A 20,167-nucleotide genomic window follows, 5' to 3' on the forward strand; every position below is an offset into this window, starting at 1 on the left:
AAATAGGAACATCCTACCATACCCTCCATAATTTCTCCACTGAAAACAGGGACGTCCTAAGGAAAAGTGGGACATTCTGGGATCAAATCAGAAACCGGGATGTCTTCTCTGAATCAGGGACATCTCTGGATAATAGGGACACTTGGAGGATCTGGAAGAGCAGCTGCACAGGTTGAATTAAGTACACCCATCAGTGGACGTATCTGCCCTTAAATGATGTAGCTCATTCAGCTACATTGGCAAAAGTCAGCTATAAAATATCCCCACCGTAGGGCTTTACAGCCGTCTACCTAAGTAACTTTTCTAAATGTGCCGTTGTGTCTTGGCTCTGCTCCGTCCCAAATCCAGGCTCTGCCTTTTGTTTTGCATGGAACGCTTTAGAAACTCTGCACTGGGCTGGTAATCGGGGCTTCCCTAGGGAATGGAGACGGCTGTTTGTCCTTATGTGAACTATACATAAGAAGGCAAGAGTTCCATGTAGGGGCTCTGCTGCTGACATAAGCCATGAGAACCTCAGAGATGACATTCCAGCCTCTATTTACGTCCCTTTTCTGAACATACCCTTTAATAGAATAGTTTGCAAACGTTCTCTCATTTCTAAAGCCAAGTTCCAGAATTGCACAAGCAGCCTCCTCCTTTCTATATGAACAAGAGAAGGCTGCCCAAGTCATGTGTACCTGCCTTCTGACCAGCAGGCATCCAAAGTGCAGCCCTTTTCTTGGCTGTTCCTCAGTGCTGCAAAGATAAATAAATATGCATGTCACACAGCTTGCTCTTTTGTGCTATATCCCATCTATGGATCTCATGAACTAAAAGCCTGCGGAGCGGATTCTTTCTGGGGAAACATCAAGCCATCCCACTTTCATTGTACTTTGCAGCCACAACAGGAAAAGGGAGTTTTGTGGCTGAACAGGGATTTGAACCCTGGCCCAGTGTTCTGGCCACTATTCCACTGGCCCAAGCTATAGTGGACTCTCCCATAGTCTGTTTATATCCGCTTCACCAATGCAACATAGAAGTGAAACATAATAGTGGGTGAGAATCAGTTGCTCACAAGCTTTCTCTTCCCCAGAATTTTCTAGGGAAAAGAAGGCATGTCAGCAGAGAACTGAGGGGTGTGTGTGTACATATTAATAAGCATGGCTCTTCTGCAAAGAGGACAATAGCCTTTGGCACAACAACCTCTTATTCTCCATGTCCTAGTGTGACTAAGCCTGAGCATTTGTGAATAAAATAACCACATACCAATTTCCCATTCCCCTCCCCTTCCTTTCTTGTGCCCAACTTTAGACTGTAAGGTCCCTGGGGCAGGGACCTCTTCCCTTGTGGTCTGCAAAGTGCCATGCACACCAACAAGGCACAATAGTCCATGTTGCACTGCGAATTCCATTCTGCTTGCTAACAGAGAGCCATGACATCCAAGTTCTCAGAGGACATTTTTAGCAAGGTGCTGGAAAACCATAGTCACATTTAACTATTGCTGTTAGCAAGAACAGGCACAAGTCTGAATCTCCATGCACCAGGATAAAAACAAAATCCTGAGCTGGGATTCTTATAAAACCAGTTATGGCAAACAGTCTAAAATTACGCTTTCTCTTTGTCTTCTTCATCTTCTGTACCATAAAAGGAGGGCTTGTTGGTATCCTATGCATTTTGACACACATATTCCAAAGCATAAAGCAACAACTTATAACTGCAGCCGGTCATGAAAGCTCCCGAAAGCAGCAGCACATAAATAAAGAGCAGCCCACTGCTTTTTGCCAGCAGCTACATAGTTGGGAAACTATGCAACAGCTAAACAATGAAATTAAACACATAGAACCTGGTACACTTAAATATTTAAGTGCCATTTTTTTTCAAAACAAATCATACTAATGCATAACTGCAAAGCTGACCTTCCTTAGAGATGTCTGGCAAAGTCTAACTTATGTCCCCATTTATTACATAATAAAGAATGGGGTTTTTTAATTTAAAAAATATTCATGGGGAGAATATCCAGGCAGAAACCTCTGTGCATCTGAATTCAACCCTTGTCTGCAATAGATGAATATTCTGATTCAAGGGTAGCGTTAAATTCAGCTATCCATCCAAAAGTATAGAGTTTGTAAATGGAGGCGCCCACCATGAAGACAATAAGGCTGTTTGGTTTTACCTATGGTGCTTGCTTGCCTCTAGGTACCCACGTTCTCCTGGTTTTCCCCAAGTCAATTTATCTGCAGATTGGGGCAATACTGAAGAGCAAGACACTGTGGGAGCACACTAACCCCCTCCTCTTCCCATATATTGAAACTGAGTTAGAAAAATGATGTATGTTGATATTGACACTCTGTATATGGGAGAAAACAAGATTTACAGAAGAGTGACGTACAGACATGAGGCTGCAAATGACCAGGCAGTCAGGCAAGTGTGGTGACCCCGAAGTCATCAGGAAAAATGAATAAGCTTTGTGTTCATGATAAGACAGCAGTGGGACTGCCTCTGCAACAGCTTAGCTCTGATGACAAATTAATGCATTAAATCTTTAGAATCTAAACGTCACGGACTTCAATGCTCATCACCATTTGGCGTCAATATACAGTCAAATCTTCTTTCTACTATGTAATATCTAAAACAAAACCTCATCTTCTGACTAAGACTTGCGGCGAAATTATAATTAGATTGAAATGTTTTGCAAGACATTTGTGACAATATCATGGTAACAGTCTTTAAAGCAGTGGATCTTGCTGCAATAGGACTTCTCAATAGTAAGTAGTTTGGCAAATCTGACTATAGCTTGTTGCTAGTCTGATTCAAAGCCAGATAATTTATGAAACGGTTGCTATGATACGAGTTACAGTTTTGATGACTCATTTTTATGCAGTATCTAGAAGGTGACTCCCACCTCAAGCACCTCAAGTTACAGTAAATAAAAACCATCAATAGGTTTAATGTACAGTTCTCAGATACATAACTGCATAATTTTAACATCAAAATCAAGGCGACCACTGAGCAGCAGTGGCTCCATAGTGTGGCCCAATGGAATTCCCTTGTTTTCTGGATTTGTAATGGAACAAATCTGATGAAAGAGCATCGGCCATACCCTTTGCTACTCTGCTGTGAAGGACAAATGCTTTCCCTTGCTCAATAGTTGTGTTTTATTTCTACTTTGGAGTTGCTGAGTTTAAAACCCCTCCATAATCATTTCACATTGTTTCTTGGTTAAATAACTAGTGGGGTAGGAGAGATGAAGAAAAAAAAATCACACCTGGCAACCAATGTGCCCCTTTGGTCTCAGATAGTACATGGGTAGACAAGTCTAAAAAGCCTGGGACACAATTTTTCACGGCCCTCTAGAGTCTAGAGACTATGGTAGTTCATTTACCAGAAGTAACGTAAGGTAAAGGTAAAGGAACCCCTGACCATTAGGTCCAGTCATGACCGACTCTGGGGTTGTGGCGCTCATCTCGCTTTATTGGCCAAGGGAGCCAGCGTACAGCTTCCGGGTCATGTGGCCAGCATGACTAAGCCGCTTCTGGCGAACCAGAGCAGCACACGGAAACGCCGTTTACCTTCCCGCCGGAGCGGTACCTATTTATCTACTTGCACTTTGACATGCTTTTGAACTGCTAGGTTAGCAGGAGCAGGGCCCGAGCAATGGGAGCTCACCCCGTTGCGGGGATTCGAACTGCTGACCTTCTGATCGGCAAGTCCTAGGCTCTGTGGTTTAACCCACAGCGCCACCCGTGTCCCTTAGAAGTAATGTGTTTAGCACTAATTCTGGACGTGTAGACTTGATTCTGAGCAAATTAAAGCCTCCTGATGTATACTTTGCTCTAGGATAAAGAAGGGCAATCAAATACATTTGATTTTGGGTGTTGAGACTCACGTTAACAGAGGAATGATAGAATTTTGCAGGGAATATCTGGTTTAGTTAGTTACAAAGGATTCCAAAGCATAGGTGTAAAAATCTGATGAATACTTTTAAGAGTGTTATTTATTCTTGGCCTGTAATAGTCTGCAAACATTGATAGATACTACTTCCCCACTGAAATATGAATCATACCTTTTAATCTTTATCTATGTTGCATGTAAGAGATGTTGCTGGGGGGAGGGGGGATTCAACAACTGGAGAACTCTGAACGGCAACTGTACTTATTTAAGAAACTCTCCACATTTAGTATTTATTATAACCATTTAGTTCACTTTTCCCTTGATGAATAAGACTGCATAATCCTAATCCTCTTTTAAAATACAATTTATCTTGGGACAGAAAATTAATACATAATTAATATGAGGATAATACTTTATGTAGAACACTATTACAGCAGTGAGCTACATTTATTTCTTTTTTTTAAAAAAAAATGTTCCCACTCTCCTGAACAGTGGTAGTGCATACTCTCACTCTGTGTTTGTATTTTTTTGCAAACATTTTTGAAGAACATTTATATCCTGGTTTGCAGATTCTATTATTTGTTAAGCACTAGTAATGTGCTTAGTGCTGCTCAAATGAAGGAGGAGCTTAAACTAATGTTTCCGTAGCCTAACAGAGTTTGGATTCGATGATTTTGGATGACTGCACAAGCTTCACCAGCGCTCTTCTGTGGTAAAGGAGCCCAGGGTTAATAAGCCTTCAACAAAGTCAATTATTCAGAAAATATCTACTGAGTCCAAGTTCTAGCTTTCATTTGTTATCGCAAATAAACAGACACCTGGTCCTGCACATTTAAAAAACAAATCCTGCACAAATCCCCATTCTGTGAATACCATAATTTTTATGATTGATTTACTTATTGATCAATTCATTAAAAGCAGGCAGAGCTGCCTCGGGAGGGAGTTTTATAATTGGGATTTGACCACTGAACAAGCATTTTCTCCAATCTGACCTCTGCAGGCTTGCTGGATATAGGCAAGGAGGAAAGGGAATGACTAAGTGAAGGCTTGGCTTTTGCCTGGTTCAGTTTATTCTGAGGATGAGAGGAACATCCAGAACGATGTTACATAATCCCATAATTAGTGAGAAAAGCTGCTGGTGTCGTTGGCATTTTGCTAGACAAAACCAAGGTGCACAACATATGTTTATGTTATGTTGTATTGGTATCATCCAATCTCTATTTTTATTAGGTGCTCAGAATGGCTACATAAGATTATTACAGTACCTTATAATTAATAATATTATATTATTACCTTATATTGTGCTATTCTATTCTTTTTGTTTATTAAATTTCTACACTACCTTTTATTTGAGGATTACACAGCAGTTTACAACATAAAAACACAAAACTGCACAGCAAAAAAACGTTTGTTTAAAACCTCCAGTTTAAAAAGAATGGTTTAATTAGCCAAAGGTCTGGGAGAAGAGGAATGCTTTGCCTGGCACCTAAAGATCTGTAACAAAGGTGCCAAGTGAGCCTCCCTGGGGACAGCATTCCACAAACGAGGAGTCACTGCAGAAAACACTTGTTGCCACCTTCCTGACTTCCCGTGGAGGCACACAAAAAAGGGCCTCAGATGATGATTGCAGGGCCTGGCTCAGTTCATATGGGGGAGGTGGTCCTTACAGTATTACGGTCCTAAGCCACTTAAGGCTTTATTGGTCAAAATCAGCAGAAACTATACGATATCAGAAACTATACGATAGAAGTTAGGCTACCCCTGTCCAAATAGGGGCACAGCTGGGCCACCAGCCAAAGGTGATGGATGGAAGGCACTCTGTGGCACCAAGGTTAACTGAGACTCAAGCAACAGCAATGGATCCAGGAATACTCATAAGCTATGTACCTGCTCCTTCAGATGGAGTGTAACTCCATCAAGAGCAGGCAACCTCCCATCCATCCGGTCTAGGGAACCACCCACTAACATTGCCTCAGTCTTATCTGAACTGAGCTTCAGTTTGTTGGTTCTCATCCAGTCCATTGCTGAGGCAAGTCCAGCACATTCACTGCCACAACTGCAGATGAAAAGGAGAAATAGAGGTGTGTGCCATGAGCTTATTGCTGACAACATACTCCAAAGCCCTGGATGACCCCACTTGGCATTTTCATGTAGATGCTAAACAGCATGGGTGATAAAATCAAACCCTGAGGAACTCCACCATAAAGTCTCCATGGGGCCAAAGAGAACTGTCCAAGCATCACTTTCTGGATATGACCATCCAAGAAGGGCAGAACCACTCTGCGAGGTTTGATTAAGAGATAATGCCTTGCTTAAGGTCAAATTGAACTTCATTAGTGAGCAGGAGCTTGATGGCATTTGGAATTGAAACATTCAGCAGAAATTAATTTTAATACAAAACCTCTGCTGGACACCTTACCCTAGATATAATCACACTGAGACTCTGGGTTTGGAAAATAAGAAAGCTATGGTGGTGGTGGTGGTTTTTACAGGAAATACATGTTTGTTATGTAAGATCCCTAGTTCTAAGGTGGAGATGGGAAGAGCCATGCTTATTCTTTCATCTTAGCAGAAAGTGTTCCAAGTATGCCTGCTTTCATAAGGACATGGAGGAGGAAATGAGGTCAGGTCAGCAACAGAAGAGTATCAGTCTAACCTGAAGCAAGATCAATAGGTGAGCACAAGTATAGTCTAGGATACTTGGAAGCTCCTCTCTATCCTTTCTCATGCAGGTACATAAGCCTACAGTGCAAGCCGAATTGCGCTGAGACTTCCAACAGGGCTCAAACCTGTGTTTCCACAACCCAGCCTTTAACCACTGCAGCACACCTGCTTTCATAAACAGGATGTTCTATATTGGCCAAGCACTGCATCTGGCCCTGATGTACCAAACAGTCATTCTGTCACTAAACCACCAATCTGTCATCTGCTAAGGATCAACCCCGTTCTTACAAAATAACAACAATTTGATATTTAAATGAGTTTTAGGTGTCACTCAGTTACCATATCTTAGTTGCTTAGTCATGTAAGTTTCAGCTGGTTGATTAAATCAGTATAAGTTTGCATACAATTAAACATAATGGAAATCTGTCTAATTAATCAGAGTAATCAAAAGGCAGAACAAAATTGGCTGCCTTTTCACCAAGTCTCTGTAAGCAGCTCTGGTAGTATATTTTTTGGTTTGGGGTATAAAACTGCGGGAGGCAGTGGAAGACAGGAGTGCCTGGCGTGCTCTGGTTCATGGGGTAACTAAGAGTCGGACACGACTAAACGACAACAACATAAAACGACTACAAATAAATAAAGAGAATCTTTATCGAGAAGTTATTAATGTATTAAGTTAATCCCATGGAATAGTTAATAGTTGAAGCTGTAATCTCACACAAATTCTGAAAGGACTGTAGTAGCCTTATGGTAAAACCCCATTCAGCACTATGAGATCCCTGCATAAACACCCCTTTCCTGCTGTCTGCAGGCAGTTTTGAACATTGGTACCTTTCGAAAGAAGGTATATATCATCTCATGTTTTAAAGTTGAAGTGATACCAGAGTAAGCCTCATTTACAAGGGAATAAGCTTCATTAAACACAGTGAGACTTCTAAATGACATCCACAGTGTCAGTCTGCATACCTCAAGAGCATTAATCTTAGCTATGACTATGTATGTTGTGGTCAGGGCAGGACACGCCCAGGTTTAACTGCAGGGAAGACTGCAGCCCAACCTTCTGCACACAGGGCTTGTTTACATTTTTTGTGTGTCTCAAAACTGGAAGCAACCTCTTTGTGAATTGTTGACTACTGTGTTCATCATGTACGCTGTTCGAAAGCTCGATTAAAAACACAAAACCAACCCATCCATTTCGGGGGCACCTTAAAGACCGATATACTGTGTAATTAACAGATTTATTACCCCCCCACCCCGTTTTTGTTTTTTTTGTTTTTGTTTCTTTGCTGAGGACTGCTGCTGCTCCCCTGGAATTTGTCGCGCAGGTATAATACAAGAAAGGATGCAAAAGCAGCGCTTGCCGAGACAGCCCGGCAGAGGCCGGCTCGTAGTAGCGGCTCCGCTTCCAACATCGACCACGAGCCGGCACTTCCTGCCTCTGCAACTCCTCACTCCGGGGACTTTGCAGCAATTTAAAGCGCACGCGTTTCCTTCAGGGGTAAATCCCTGCTGAAGTCAATGGAACTCGCTTCCCCGCAAGGGAATTGCACATGCTCGCCATGCAGCCTTCGCTCGGGAAGCAACTAAATCCCATCCACTTCAACGGGGACTTGCTCTCGCGTAAGCCTTGCTCTCACACCCTCGCCGCAGCTGCTGCCCTTACTGCAGCGCCTCCGCCCGCTTCCCGCGGCACGCTCGTATCAGCGCCGGCCTCTTCCCTCCAATCACCGCCCGGAGCTCCCTCAAGAGCCAACTTCATTCGCCGCCCGCTTCTCGTCGGGGGCTCTCGCGAGATGTTACGCGGAAGAAGCCGGGCGCTCCTCTCCTCCTGTCTTTCCGCCCCCGCCCCGCCCAGCACTTAACTAGTTAGGCAGGCAAGGCAAGGCAAGAGCAGGCGCGCGGGGGATCCTCTCGGGCGGCGCTTTGGGGCGCTTGTGGGCGGGGCCGAGGGAGCGCGCGCGCGCAAAGCTTGCGAGGGAGCGTTCGGCCGCGCGGTGCTGTGTGGGAACCAGGCGGCGCTTGGGCTTCCCCGCCTCCCCCTCCTCCTCCTCCTGGGTGCGGAGCGCCGCCGCTGAGGGAGGCAGGCGAGGCAAGGCAGGGCGGGCGGGCGAGTGATAGCTAGCTAGCTAGGCGATAGGGAGCGGGAGAAGAAGGGAACCAGAGCCGAGCAGGGCATGAAGATGGCGGACGCCAAGCAGAAGCGGAACGAGCAGCTGAAGCGCTGGATCGGCTCCGAGACCGACCAGGAGCCGCCGGTGGTGAAGCGCAAGAAGACCAAGGTGAAGTTCGACGACGGCGCCGTCTTCCTGGCCGCCTGCTCGAGCGGAGACACCGACGAGGTGCTCCGGCTGCTGGAGCGAGGCGCCGACATCAACTACGCCAATGTGGACGGGCTCACCGCGCTGCACCAGGTCTGTGTTCGGGCCCCCGGGGGCTGCTGGGGCCTAGCTGGGAAGGAGCCCTCCGCTGCCCGGGGAGTTGGGTAGAGGAGGCAGCCGCCTGAGGTGCTTGTGTGAGGGTGGGAAATGCCAACAAACATCCGTCTTCCCTCAGAGCGCAACGAGGAAGACGTTGGGAAGGACCCCCCCTCTCTCTCCCGCCTCCCGGCCGTTAGAGAGGAGCCAGGCCGGCTAAGCGCATCCTTGTTTGTGCCGTAGGAATGTTGTGTTTTGCTGAGGAGGAGGAGGAGGAGGGTGCTTCCCTGCTTGCTTGGGCGGGTTAGGCCGGGGAGCCGGGCCTTGCTTTTTTGCCTGCCTGCCTCCCCTCGCCCGCCCCCGGCAGGCAGTGACAATTGCGAGGCTCCTCTTCCTTCCTCTCCTGCACTTGGCAGGGTTGAGGTGAGGCGTGGGGTGGGGAGACTCCTCCGAGGGGGGAAGGGGACGCCGACTACCGGGAGGGAGGCTCGAGGGCTCCCCCATTCGTCCCCAGTATATGGCCAGGAATTGAGAGAATAAGCTCCCTTCCTTACCTTCGAGAAAAGGGGGCAACCTCTGGCAGTGATGGAAGTGGCTGCCTGTCCCGCAGTTTGAACGGCTGCCGTTTCCTGCCCCCGGTGTGAACGCTGTCGTCTCCCTTCCAAAAGATTAGACTCGCTGCTCAAGCTCGCTCTCCTCCCGAATAATCCTAAATAGTTCGCATGCTCTCTCTCTCTAAAAACAAAACAAAACTTGTGTTACAGGTCTTGAATGGTACTTGTTCTGCGGTGTGAAAGGCAAACTCGAATTCGTGTTTGGTATGCGTGTTTTTGCCCCCCCCCCCCCGCCCCAGTCGTTGTAAAATAGTTATAGCGATTTTACCTTGTTTTTGTTTGGCCAACTCCTTGAAACTTTACGTTTTAGTGAAAATGGAAGGAATACCACTTGTGAGGTTTTCTCAAAATGGATGCTTTGTGCATGTTAAAGTTTTATAGGAGTCTGATTGGAATCTCATAATGTTAGCCAAATAAGGAAAGACTGTGGCAATCCAGAGATAATGTGGGTTTGCTTGAATACGTTAAGGTTCTATTAGCAGGCCAAAAGCAATAACAACGTTAGGGTCAGTGAATATCAGAAAAGCAAGTATAATCATTTTGACAGTTTGATTTTGGTTTTCAACTCCAGTTGGCTTGGTAGCATCATAGAGATATGGTAATTAGTATCTCCTGTTGAATCAGGTAGAAATTCTCTTTGCAGTATATTGGCTGGTTAAGTGTGCGGACTCTTTTACTAATCTCTGAAATACACATTTCAATTTAGTATGTATTAAAAATTTATGATGATGAAATGAATATGAGGAAAGCTTCTCTGTTGTGTTGCTTCAAGAGAGCTGAGGATGGCTTACATGCTGTGCATATCTTGCTTTTTTATTGTGCAAGGTGTATAATCAGTTGTGTCTCCTGAATAAAACCTGCCATTCTTCTGTTGACAGGTTCAATCGGTTCAGAGAATTCATATGTGTACTATTTACAGAATAAATGACAGAGAGAAGAAACCAAAGAATAACTAAAACCTGTTAGGATGAAAAATGACAAGACTCTAAAGACTTGACTTCATTGTGATTCTTCATCCTGAAGAAATGGCTTTATTGATGAGGCTGCATTTTATTGGGTTAGATGTTAATCTATTTACAAGTTCTAGAAAATCCAAACTTTATAGAACTACTTGTCACAATACTAAAAAGTTGATACTGCAGTGCTAATGAAGTAATGATCATCACAAGATTATAGGTAACGGTACCTCATTGGCTAGCAATTACTGCACATTCTTGGTAGCATAATTTAACAATGTGGGCTTTGTCTGTGTTAAACTTCCTCTTCTGTCCCCTTAGACTAATGTCATTTAGCTTAATATCATAAAATTGGTTAGGCTATAATATCAGTAGGCCTCTTGGAAGCTTTGTGAACATGTAGGTAGTTGAAAAGAAAAATCAATGCTTTAATGGTGTGCTTGACTACATATGTTTGGGAGCAAATCCTAGCGGAATTTTCAAAGTATGCATAAAACTTTGGCCATAGGCTCATGTATGTGGTGAGGGAATCTCTGAAGAAGTTCCATATTGGGACTGGCAAAGAATAAAGAACTTGGTGTGTGGAAGGAATTGCTACTGTCTCTACTGGGTGTATTTTTTTTAGGTGTAGTGGGCCATAAGAATCTCACACAGGAATCATTGAGCATGCTTATCTGGCTGCAAGCCCCATTAAACACAGTGGAACTTACTTCTGAGTCAACATGTAAGCCACAGAAAACCAGAGTTCAGTAACTTTGTGCATAATATTATGTGACTGAAAATCTTGTTAACTTTCCAAGATATATTGCATCTGTCAAACTGTATCCCCCAAATAGGTTTTTAAATCTGGAATTTCATTGACTACTTAGAGCCCGTAATATGCTCTTAAACTTAAAACTTATTCATACTAAGGAAATGTCACTCAGCTGCTGTTAGGACCGTGTGTACTGTTAATGGAAACTGAAACTTGCTGCTGCCATTGCTGGGCAAAATATATATGGTGGCTGGATCAGTTTCTGTTGGTGCATACACATCATTTGTCAAGATTGAGTTCGGAATGCACATGCTCAACAACATGATATGGTGCATAGAATCATAGAATTGTAGAGTTGCAATAAAAGCAATTTTACTTCTCTGTGTCAGCATTCAAAACAATTTTAAATGCAGCTATGTGATTTAGTGTTTTTAAGTAAGGGCCAGCCACGCTGGTTTAATGTGGAAAGACTTACCTATTATGGATCACTACTTTGTTTATTCTTTAGTCTTCTGTAGTGGTAACATGATTTTGGTTTAAAGAGATGAATAAGTTTTGTATATTTGTGCGAAAAGAAAGAAGCTGTTCAGTGTTATTCTTCTCTGATGCAAAATGAGAGTGAAAGATGGTTCAACATTGTTGTCAGTTGATAGCAGTTATTAAAATTTTTGAATTTTGGTGACTTCCTAGGTAGGAAATTCTTCTGCAGAAGCCATTTTCCATATACTTACTGGTCTTTTGATGTCAAATCAAACATAACTGGCACAGAGCAGTAGCTCATCTCTTTCTGAGATGAACTAGAATACAACTTCATCTCTTTCCAAAACTTGTATCTTCCTGTGTAAGAAAGGTACATTTTACTTACTGTCTATTTTCGTAGGTAAATAAATATTAATGGCCTCCAAAACCTGTTGCCTTCTAAAGCTCATCTTCATATAGATTCAAAATATATACAGTGGTACCTCGGGTTAGATACGCTTCAGGTTACATATGCTTCAGGTTACAGATTCCACTAACCCAGAAATAGTACCTTGGGTTAAGAACTTTGCTTCAGGATGAGAACAGAAATTGTGCTCTGGCAGAGCTGTGGCAGCGGGAAGCCGCATTAGCTAAAGTGGTGCTTCAGGTTAAGAACAGTTTCAGGTTAAGAACAGACCTCTGGAAGGAATTAAGTACTTAACCCGAGGTACCACTTTATTCATATGAACTGCATTTATGGCGTATGAACTTAATTTTCCTTTTAAAAGCTGTTTTGATGCATGCTAAAATGCGTTGTTGGCTAGTGCTTCTGGCTATGACTTTGTGCACATTGCTTTAGTTAGATACAACATTGCATTTCCAAATAGCTCAATGCAGGTTACAAAAATAAAAGTACATTTAAGTTAGAAATGCTAGCCAGTGAATTGGAACAACAAATAAAATAATCACTGAACATGCCAAAAACAATCAACCGAACACTGAAGAAGATCATTTCTTTCCCTGAATGGACAAAGCATTCAAGAACAATGGGGCTTCAGCAGAAAAGGCCCTCTCCTCCCCTTGCTAACACTAAATTTATTTGGCATAGATAATGCATACAGAGCAGGGCTGGTCCCTTAGCTATGTGTGTCCCATGGTGTGACATTAATTCTTAAAATGAGCACCTTGAATTGCACCAGAAGCACAAAGGCAGCTTTTGCACAGCACAAGTTGTTTGTGGGTGTGCCTTGCAACACCTGTTAGAAAGCAAACAGCCACTTTTGCATCAGATGAAGCAGCCCCATTTAAAGTGTACTGCATTAGACTAGGTTAGAAGCTACAAAAACATGGATCAGCATGGTAAGATAGGCATGCTAGCTTTGTTCTAACACAGCTTGAGAGAATCCCAATGGATAGTTTTCTTCTTTGAACTACCCTCTTCACACATGCTGCAAGCAACACACAAAGGTGTTTTGTAAAAATCATGTGACTAGTGTGTTCATTGACAGGATAATGAACAGTTCCGTTTGCACTAATTCCTGTTTAGTACTTCATAATCGAGAAGTAAATTTAAAATAATAATGTAGAGGGTTTTAATTAGCAAGATGACAAATTACAAGGCTTAGTTTAACACTAAGTCAATAGAACCTGAAACAGATTCAGGATGGACTTGGAAAAGTGTCTTGAAGTGTTTGGCTGGAACTTTGGGTATGTTTCAGTGAAACGAAATGTCTTTAAATCCCATTGGTTTCAATAGGAGACGTGAGCATTGACTTAAATGTCTTCCACTAAAACCAGTGAATTGAGCTCTGTTTGGGGCATTGAGTATGTTAACAGTGGTAGGCTGAGCCTTAAACCCACTTCTTTCCATTTGTCAGTTTTACCTTTCTAAAAAGTTCAGTTGTCAGTATTTTCAAAAACCAGTGGTATATCAGTCATCAGTTAACTTGGTTTTATTGTGAGTTGACTTGAGCAGCTAGTGCTAGGAAGATAGTATAGAAATTAAAACAATGCAATAACTAAAACTGAGTGATAGAGTTGTATATTGATCTCCCCCCCCCCCCATTTTTTCCTTAGGATTTTGAAAGAAGTTATTTCGTAGTGCAGTGATACTAATTCAGTTGACCAGAGTTCATTATCAAGTAAGCTAAATGATTTTGCTTTTGGGTGGTATAATTTGAAGCAATGGACATAATTATATATGTATGCTCTCTTGCTAGGGGTTCAGCAGATCTTTTGTTGCACAAGTAAATCAACTGGGGATAGTAACCCTTGATGCTAAATGTTATTAAGTATCAAGTCTAAGAAGCTTTTAACTACAGGGCACATAACTCGGCTAAGGTTGCGTAGATAAGCTACAGAGTATGCTATTGTGTGTTTGCAATATTTTATGCCAACAGTACAAACATTGAGTTCTTGTTCTGTTGCTTTAGTTAGTTTAGTTAGTTGTTGCTGTATTGGTTGTTGTTGTTAGTTTAGTTAGTTGTTTCTGTATTGGTTCAAGAGAATGAACTTGTTCATTGTGATACCTTTGGTGTAAAACATACAGAAATTGTGATGCTAGGAAGAAATTATTAATAGTGTATCACAGAAAGGTAGTTAGAGTAACCAACCAGTAATTTTTCATGAAATGGGAAGAATATATATATATATATATATGAATATATATGTTTCTCACCATAAGCTTGGGTACCATGTAAGTCTGCTGTGTTGACCAGATGCATGTAAAAAGACAACTTGGAGATAATCACGTGACTGGTGAAGACCAAATTCCTTGTTCTGCCTGTTCTCTCAGTGTACTGTATAGCCATTTCTGCTAGTGGCAGATGTTGTCTGTTTTTATGATTTTGACACTCATGAATCTATCAATATAAGAATAGATGTTGCCAAATTAGAAACCTTAATCATTGCTCTTAAACTTCTGACACCTGTACAGTTTGCCATTTTTTAACATTGTAGTGGTAGCGCAGCATGAACCATTGAAGAAAGAGTCTGCATTAACTTTGAAAAAGTTCTAATTCCCTTAGTTAAAGCAAGTTTAATCTAAGTCACCAAAATATTTATAGGGACTGGAGGCTTCTTTTAATGTTGTTTATCTTCAGGTTTTAGTATTTTTTCCTGGTGAGTGTGGTGCTGCCCTCTGGTGAGAGTGATTACCAATCAGCCTTCCAACTTTGACACTGCAGTGGTGGGTGAGGATCCCTGTCCTCTGCCCCCATACTTGGGATTGGACCAAGCCAGTATCCCCCTTTGCTGACCTTAGGAGTGACAAAGACTGGTAGGAGAGGTCTTCCTTGGGTGCTTGAGGTATCTTCAAGCAGCAGTGTCCAAGTTAACTCCCTGCCTTCCTAATCCTTGCTGAGTGAGTGACTGAAATTTCTGGCTTGGTCAGCAAGGCCAACCAAAAATGGTCTATTCTCTGCTTATCCCTACTGTCTTAAAAATGCAAGTTGTGCAGAGAGCCCTTTCCCCAATATGTATTTTTGTGATGTTTGAATGGTTTATGTGAATGTTGGTTCCTTTAGAAGAAGAAAAAAAAATAAATTACTGTTTTGTGTGTTGAGGTTGACTGCATGTGAGTATAGAGCTTTCCTGTTCGGTGTAGTCTTAAAGCTTAACTGTAATTCTAAACTGAATGGAGGCATAGCGTGGATAGCCCACCTTTGGGAATGTGCATTTATTTTCATTGTTTTTAAACATTATTAAAATTTAAACTCAAGAATTTAACCCAGATATTTTGTATTTACTTATATAAAATACTTAGAAGTAAAAATTATATTTCTATATTGCAGTACACCTTACATTCCAATTTATTTGTGCTTTGGTTAAAAAAAGGGCAGAATCCAACCAAATGTTTAGCACTTTCAAGTGATAGTGATTCAAGAAAGATATTCAAGAATGCTCCCATTTGAATCAGAGGAATATAAAGGTACTTTTTAAAGTACGTTTGGCTCACCACTTACACAAGGGCTTGGTTCCTGGGATCCCATGCACAAAGGCAGAATGCACAAAGTCTGGAACTCCTGGAACTGCTTCTCCCTGCAAGGCTGAGCGCTGCTTACCTGGATCTGGGGAGGTTGCTGGAGTGCCCTGGGAGCTCACTCCCACAGCCTACCCAGAGTCTGATAAGCAAGGAAAACCTGCTGGGTGCGTGGGTGGGGGAAAAACAAATAAATGGGAGATGGCGGCTTTCTTTCTTTCTTTCTTTCTTTCTTTCTTTCTTTCTTTCTTTCTTTCTTTCTTTCTTTCCTTCTTTCTGCACCCTCCCTCCACAAGGTGTGATTGCATTGTAAAGTGAGCATAAGTTGCAGGTGTACTCTATTATTTGTGTCAATTATACCTATTTGATTTTAGGGCTACTTAAAATTCTGGCTTGATGTTTTCACATTGGAGAAACCTAAACCTCATTACCACATTGCTGGGACTGGCTCTTTGGTATAAATGGTAACTTACAGGATGTTTGTTGAAATCTAGGTCTTTCTCCAAGCCTCTTGTGAGGTCACACGCAGTGGCTGTGTTCACACAATTTTTAAGTCAGAATATGAGATGCTTTAAGTTTAACTTGTGATGCTTGCTTATTTGGAAGTTTTTAATCATAATTCCTGGTTCATGTGCAGTGAAAATCTATGGTTCATTGCAACTTCCTGGTTTGCGTGAAGGAATAAAAAAAGCAGGAAAGGTATGCATATTCTGATTTAATAAAATCCTGGTTTAATATGTATTTGTGGCTGGTATCATTCTTTCTGCTATTGACTTTTCATATTGTGTGTGTGCATTCATGGATGCATGCATGTTGCAGGGTTGTGTGGGGAGAGCCACAAAATGTATATCTGATTTAGTGCATCTCAGTTCCTTTGTAGAGTATCAAATGCTCTAGGGGAACATCTTCCTGAAGTGGGAATCTGGAACTTGCAACATGCCTTAACATAGCTTAACATGAGAATGGGTAGTATACATCTCCAAAACTACTTTATGCTGAAGATGGAGTTATGTGTTCAGGAGAAAAAGTTACATTTATATTCTCATAGCTGAAGTTTTTGACAGATATTTCACGGCATTTCGCTGCTTGTTTACTGTTAGTGCTTTTGAAATGGACATTTCTAGAGGAAAGACAATACGTTAGAGTGGTAAATTGTATTCTGGTGATATGTGTTGGTTCGGTAACAGAAGTAAGGTTCAACTGGCCAGTGTTAGAAATTAGCCAGATGCCAGGCATATTTTGCAACTGGTACAGGTTCAGTTGTGACCATGTGGAGATCTCTGGCTGCCAGGTTGGTGACTGAAATCTCCATCTGGCTGGCCCTTCGATCTTTCTTAAGCAGGTAAGCAGAATTGCTTATTTATTGTCATGGGTAGGCAAACTAAGGATCTGGCCCAATCACCTTCTAAATCCAGCCCGCAGATAGTCCGGGAATCAGCGTGTTTTTACATGAGTGTAATGTGTGATTTTATTCAAAATGCATCTCTGGGTTATTTGTGGGGCATAGGAATTCTTTCATTCACCCCCCCCAAAAGAAATATATAGTGCAGCCCCCACAAGGTCTGAGGGACAGTGGACCCCCTGCTGAAAAAGTTTGCTGACCCCTGTTTATTGTATTTATATCCCACCTTTTTGTCCAAGGAGTGCATGGCTCACCTCCCTTCTCAGTTAATCCCTACAATGACCCTGTGAGGTAGGTTAAGAGACTGTGACTGGCCCAAGGTCACCCAGTGAGATTCATGACTAAGTGGGTATTTGAACTCTGATCTCCCAGGTCCTAGTCTGCCACACTAACCCAGGGCTGAAACTAGTCAAAGACCCAGTTTGGCACACACACCCGTGCACATTTTCTTACACACACAGGTTGCCCCCCCCATAGCTACGGCTCTGCTCTAACCATTACATAACACTGGCTTCCTAGAGTACTTCTGCTGTGGGACAGGTATCTAAATTAAGTAGGTAAATATGGGGAAAGCAAAATGTCACTTAGAAAAGGATCTGAAATATTTCCCTTGAAGCTTAAATTTGTTTTATTCTGTATTTTATTTGATGGTTTAATGTGTTGTAAACCACTTTGAGATTTTTTTCTTTAAAATATAAAGAGGTATAGAAATGACATAACAACAATAAATTCCATTGGGGAAGAAATGGTGCTTAGACATACTGTTGTGGCATCCACAACCTAGGTTTAAGGTGTTATTGGGTGATTAGTTTCTAACAGTGCACTTGGCCTACGCCCTTGATAAGGAAAAATGGTATAGCTGTATATACTAGTGTGAAGACTGCACGTATCTTTTTGCACATACACAAGATAATCTGCTGCTTGTCTGTCATTGTAATAGACAGCTTGTATGGTTATAAGGGACACATTTTTCTCCACATGTATGTAAACTAGCCCTAAATTGTTTCAGATGTGGTTTACAAAAAAATGAAATAAATCCCTTTACCTCTGTCCTTTGGTTAGGGATAGTTTATAGGCAAAGTTTTCATCACTTTTGTTTAGTATTGCGGACTAAATCTATAAAAAAATTGTTATTCAGAACTCACTATAGTAATAAGAGAAAAGTACACCAGAGAGAGAATCAAGAAGTTAGGAGCATCTTTTGAATGAAAATGACTATTTTTCATTGAAGGTAGACTGTTAAGTGTTATGGATTCATTCCTGCTTTATTACTGTTTAGAGACAATTTAGTTTTCCTGTTTGAATACGTTTATCTATTGAGTACATAGTTCAACATACGAAACTGTGGAAGGATATTAGGAAATACAGAGTTACAGGCAGATAGCACTAACGTAAAGGGTCACAACTTCATTTGCATTGTGTACATAAACTGCCACATCATTCCATGCAAATGCATGAAATTCTTAATAGCATAGCTCTGTTTATCTGAGTTTTTTATCTTTCTTAACTATAAAAAGGCAAACTCCAGTAGAGCTGCAAAACAGTAGGGCTCCTAGTAAGCAGTGCAAGGTCTGATGCTATCTGGTGGGCGGAGACATTCCAGATTCTCATGTATTGCTGGATACATTCCTGAAATGACAGTCAGTGGAAAATGTGGCATAGAATGGAGGCTTTCCTCAGCTGTCACCTTCTTATAGTCTGTTAGTGTATTGTTAGAACAATAAAGCAATATGACTGGTTCATATTTATAACAAAATGTTATCCATGAATATCAAGAATGTGCTTATTTCACAATAACTTGATCATATAAATATAGTTCTTCTGAGCATTGCCAGCAAATATAGTTTCTTAAAGTCTGAGAATTCATCTAGGAATTATTGTATATGCCAAAAAGTTCAATGTCACCCTGTATGAAAGAAGGAAGGTAAGGCATAGACTAGATAAGCTGTCATTTTTCAGTAGAACAAAATGCATTGATAGAGGTTCATTGCGCCACTAGTGTGATGTTTAAGTCTATGATGTAGTACTCTGTCCCACAGAGTGAGCATTTGCAGTGCAGCACCAGTATACAGAGATCTGACAGTGCAGTCTTATACATGTCTACTCATAAGTAAGCCCTAGTAAGTTCAGTGGGACATAGTTTCCCAGAAAAGTATTGTGGGATTGCACCTAAATACATTTATAAGTACAAAGAAACTTAAGAGTAGCGAGCAAAATAAGATAAGGTTTTTTGTTTTGTTTTCCTGTACTGTATATGCTTACCCTAGCAGTTGTTGGCTGTATTAATGCTTGTAGGTTATTCTAATTACACCCTTGCAGGTAGAGTTGCTCACCTGGGGGCCAGGGCATATAATATTGCTTCTGGTTAAGTAGTTTGCCAGATTCACTGCCTTGTGATACATAGATTAGGTATGCATTGGTGAAAATGCTGGTAGTGTTGTACTTCTGTGAGACTTATTTTAATAGAATAAACTTGAATTGGGTTTTCAAAAGATTCTGTAACTGTTAAATGGAAACCTGATTGCTACATCTTGATCGGTAGAAAAAGGCATTTTAGTATGTTCTGAACAAATAGCAGATAGTAGGATTCAAATAGCTTGCAACATCAGCCTGTACAAGAACATGAAAGAGAAGAGTAGCAAGGCATGAGCCAGCTTATACTTTTTCATTATAAAACCTTCAATACAGTATAAGTTCACTAACACTGGTTTCTTTTCTGTAATTATTACTGTCTATATATCTCAGAACTGTGCACTGTTTGCAATTTACTTACATAAAAATTATAACATGTCATGTGACTAATTCTGTTGCTGTAATGACTTAGCTACTGTAACAACGATTTGAAATACTAACCGAACAATCCTAAATTTGTTTAGCGTGTGTGTGTCTCCCTCTCCTTCAGCCTGAGGTGGAGTAAGCCATACATCCTGAGGAGCTGGTGACATCATCTGGACAAGACTGAGCTAACCTAAAACCAGTGTTCGAAACTCCTATTGTTCTAGGCGCATTTTGCGACAGAGAAGTTCATTAGCATGAGCAGTTTCTGAGCTCTGGG

The 20,167-nt window shown here is 41.6% G+C and overlaps 1 protein-coding gene and 1 long non-coding RNA gene across 8 annotated transcripts in view; one reads left to right on the forward strand and one right to left on the reverse strand.

The window, feature by feature from the left end:
• LOC308457483 overlaps positions 1-11,342 on the reverse strand; it is a 37,624-nt gene extending 26,282 nt beyond the window's left edge. For both annotated transcript variants that reach the window (XR_013976943.1, XR_013976944.1), the window contains exons 1-2: positions 9,831-11,342; positions 9,503-9,681 (exon numbers count right to left, since the gene is read on the reverse strand). This is a non-coding gene — a long non-coding RNA (uncharacterized lncRNA). The remainder of the gene's footprint in view (positions 1-9,502; positions 9,682-9,830) is intronic.
• Positions 8,519-20,167, forward strand: part of PPP1R12A (protein phosphatase 1 regulatory subunit 12A) — a 94,055-nt gene continuing 82,406 nt past the window's right edge. For 2 of the 6 annotated variants that reach the window (XM_080971319.1, XM_080971322.1), the window contains exon 1: positions 8,521-8,945. In XM_080971319.1, coding sequence (XP_080827445.1) covers positions 8,709-8,945 — 237 coding nt within the window. In that variant the 5' untranslated portion in view covers positions 8,521-8,708. Of the gene's footprint in view, positions 8,946-20,167 lie in introns of all 6 variants that reach the window. The other 4 variants (XM_080971323.1, XM_080971324.1, XM_080971321.1 and 1 more) reach the window with 4 other exon arrangements.

Source organism: Podarcis pityusensis (genome assembly GCF_964106645.2).
Source record: "Podarcis pityusensis genome assembly, chromosome: 10".
Lineage (NCBI taxonomy): Eukaryota > Metazoa > Chordata > Lepidosauria > Squamata > Lacertidae > Podarcis > Podarcis pityusensis.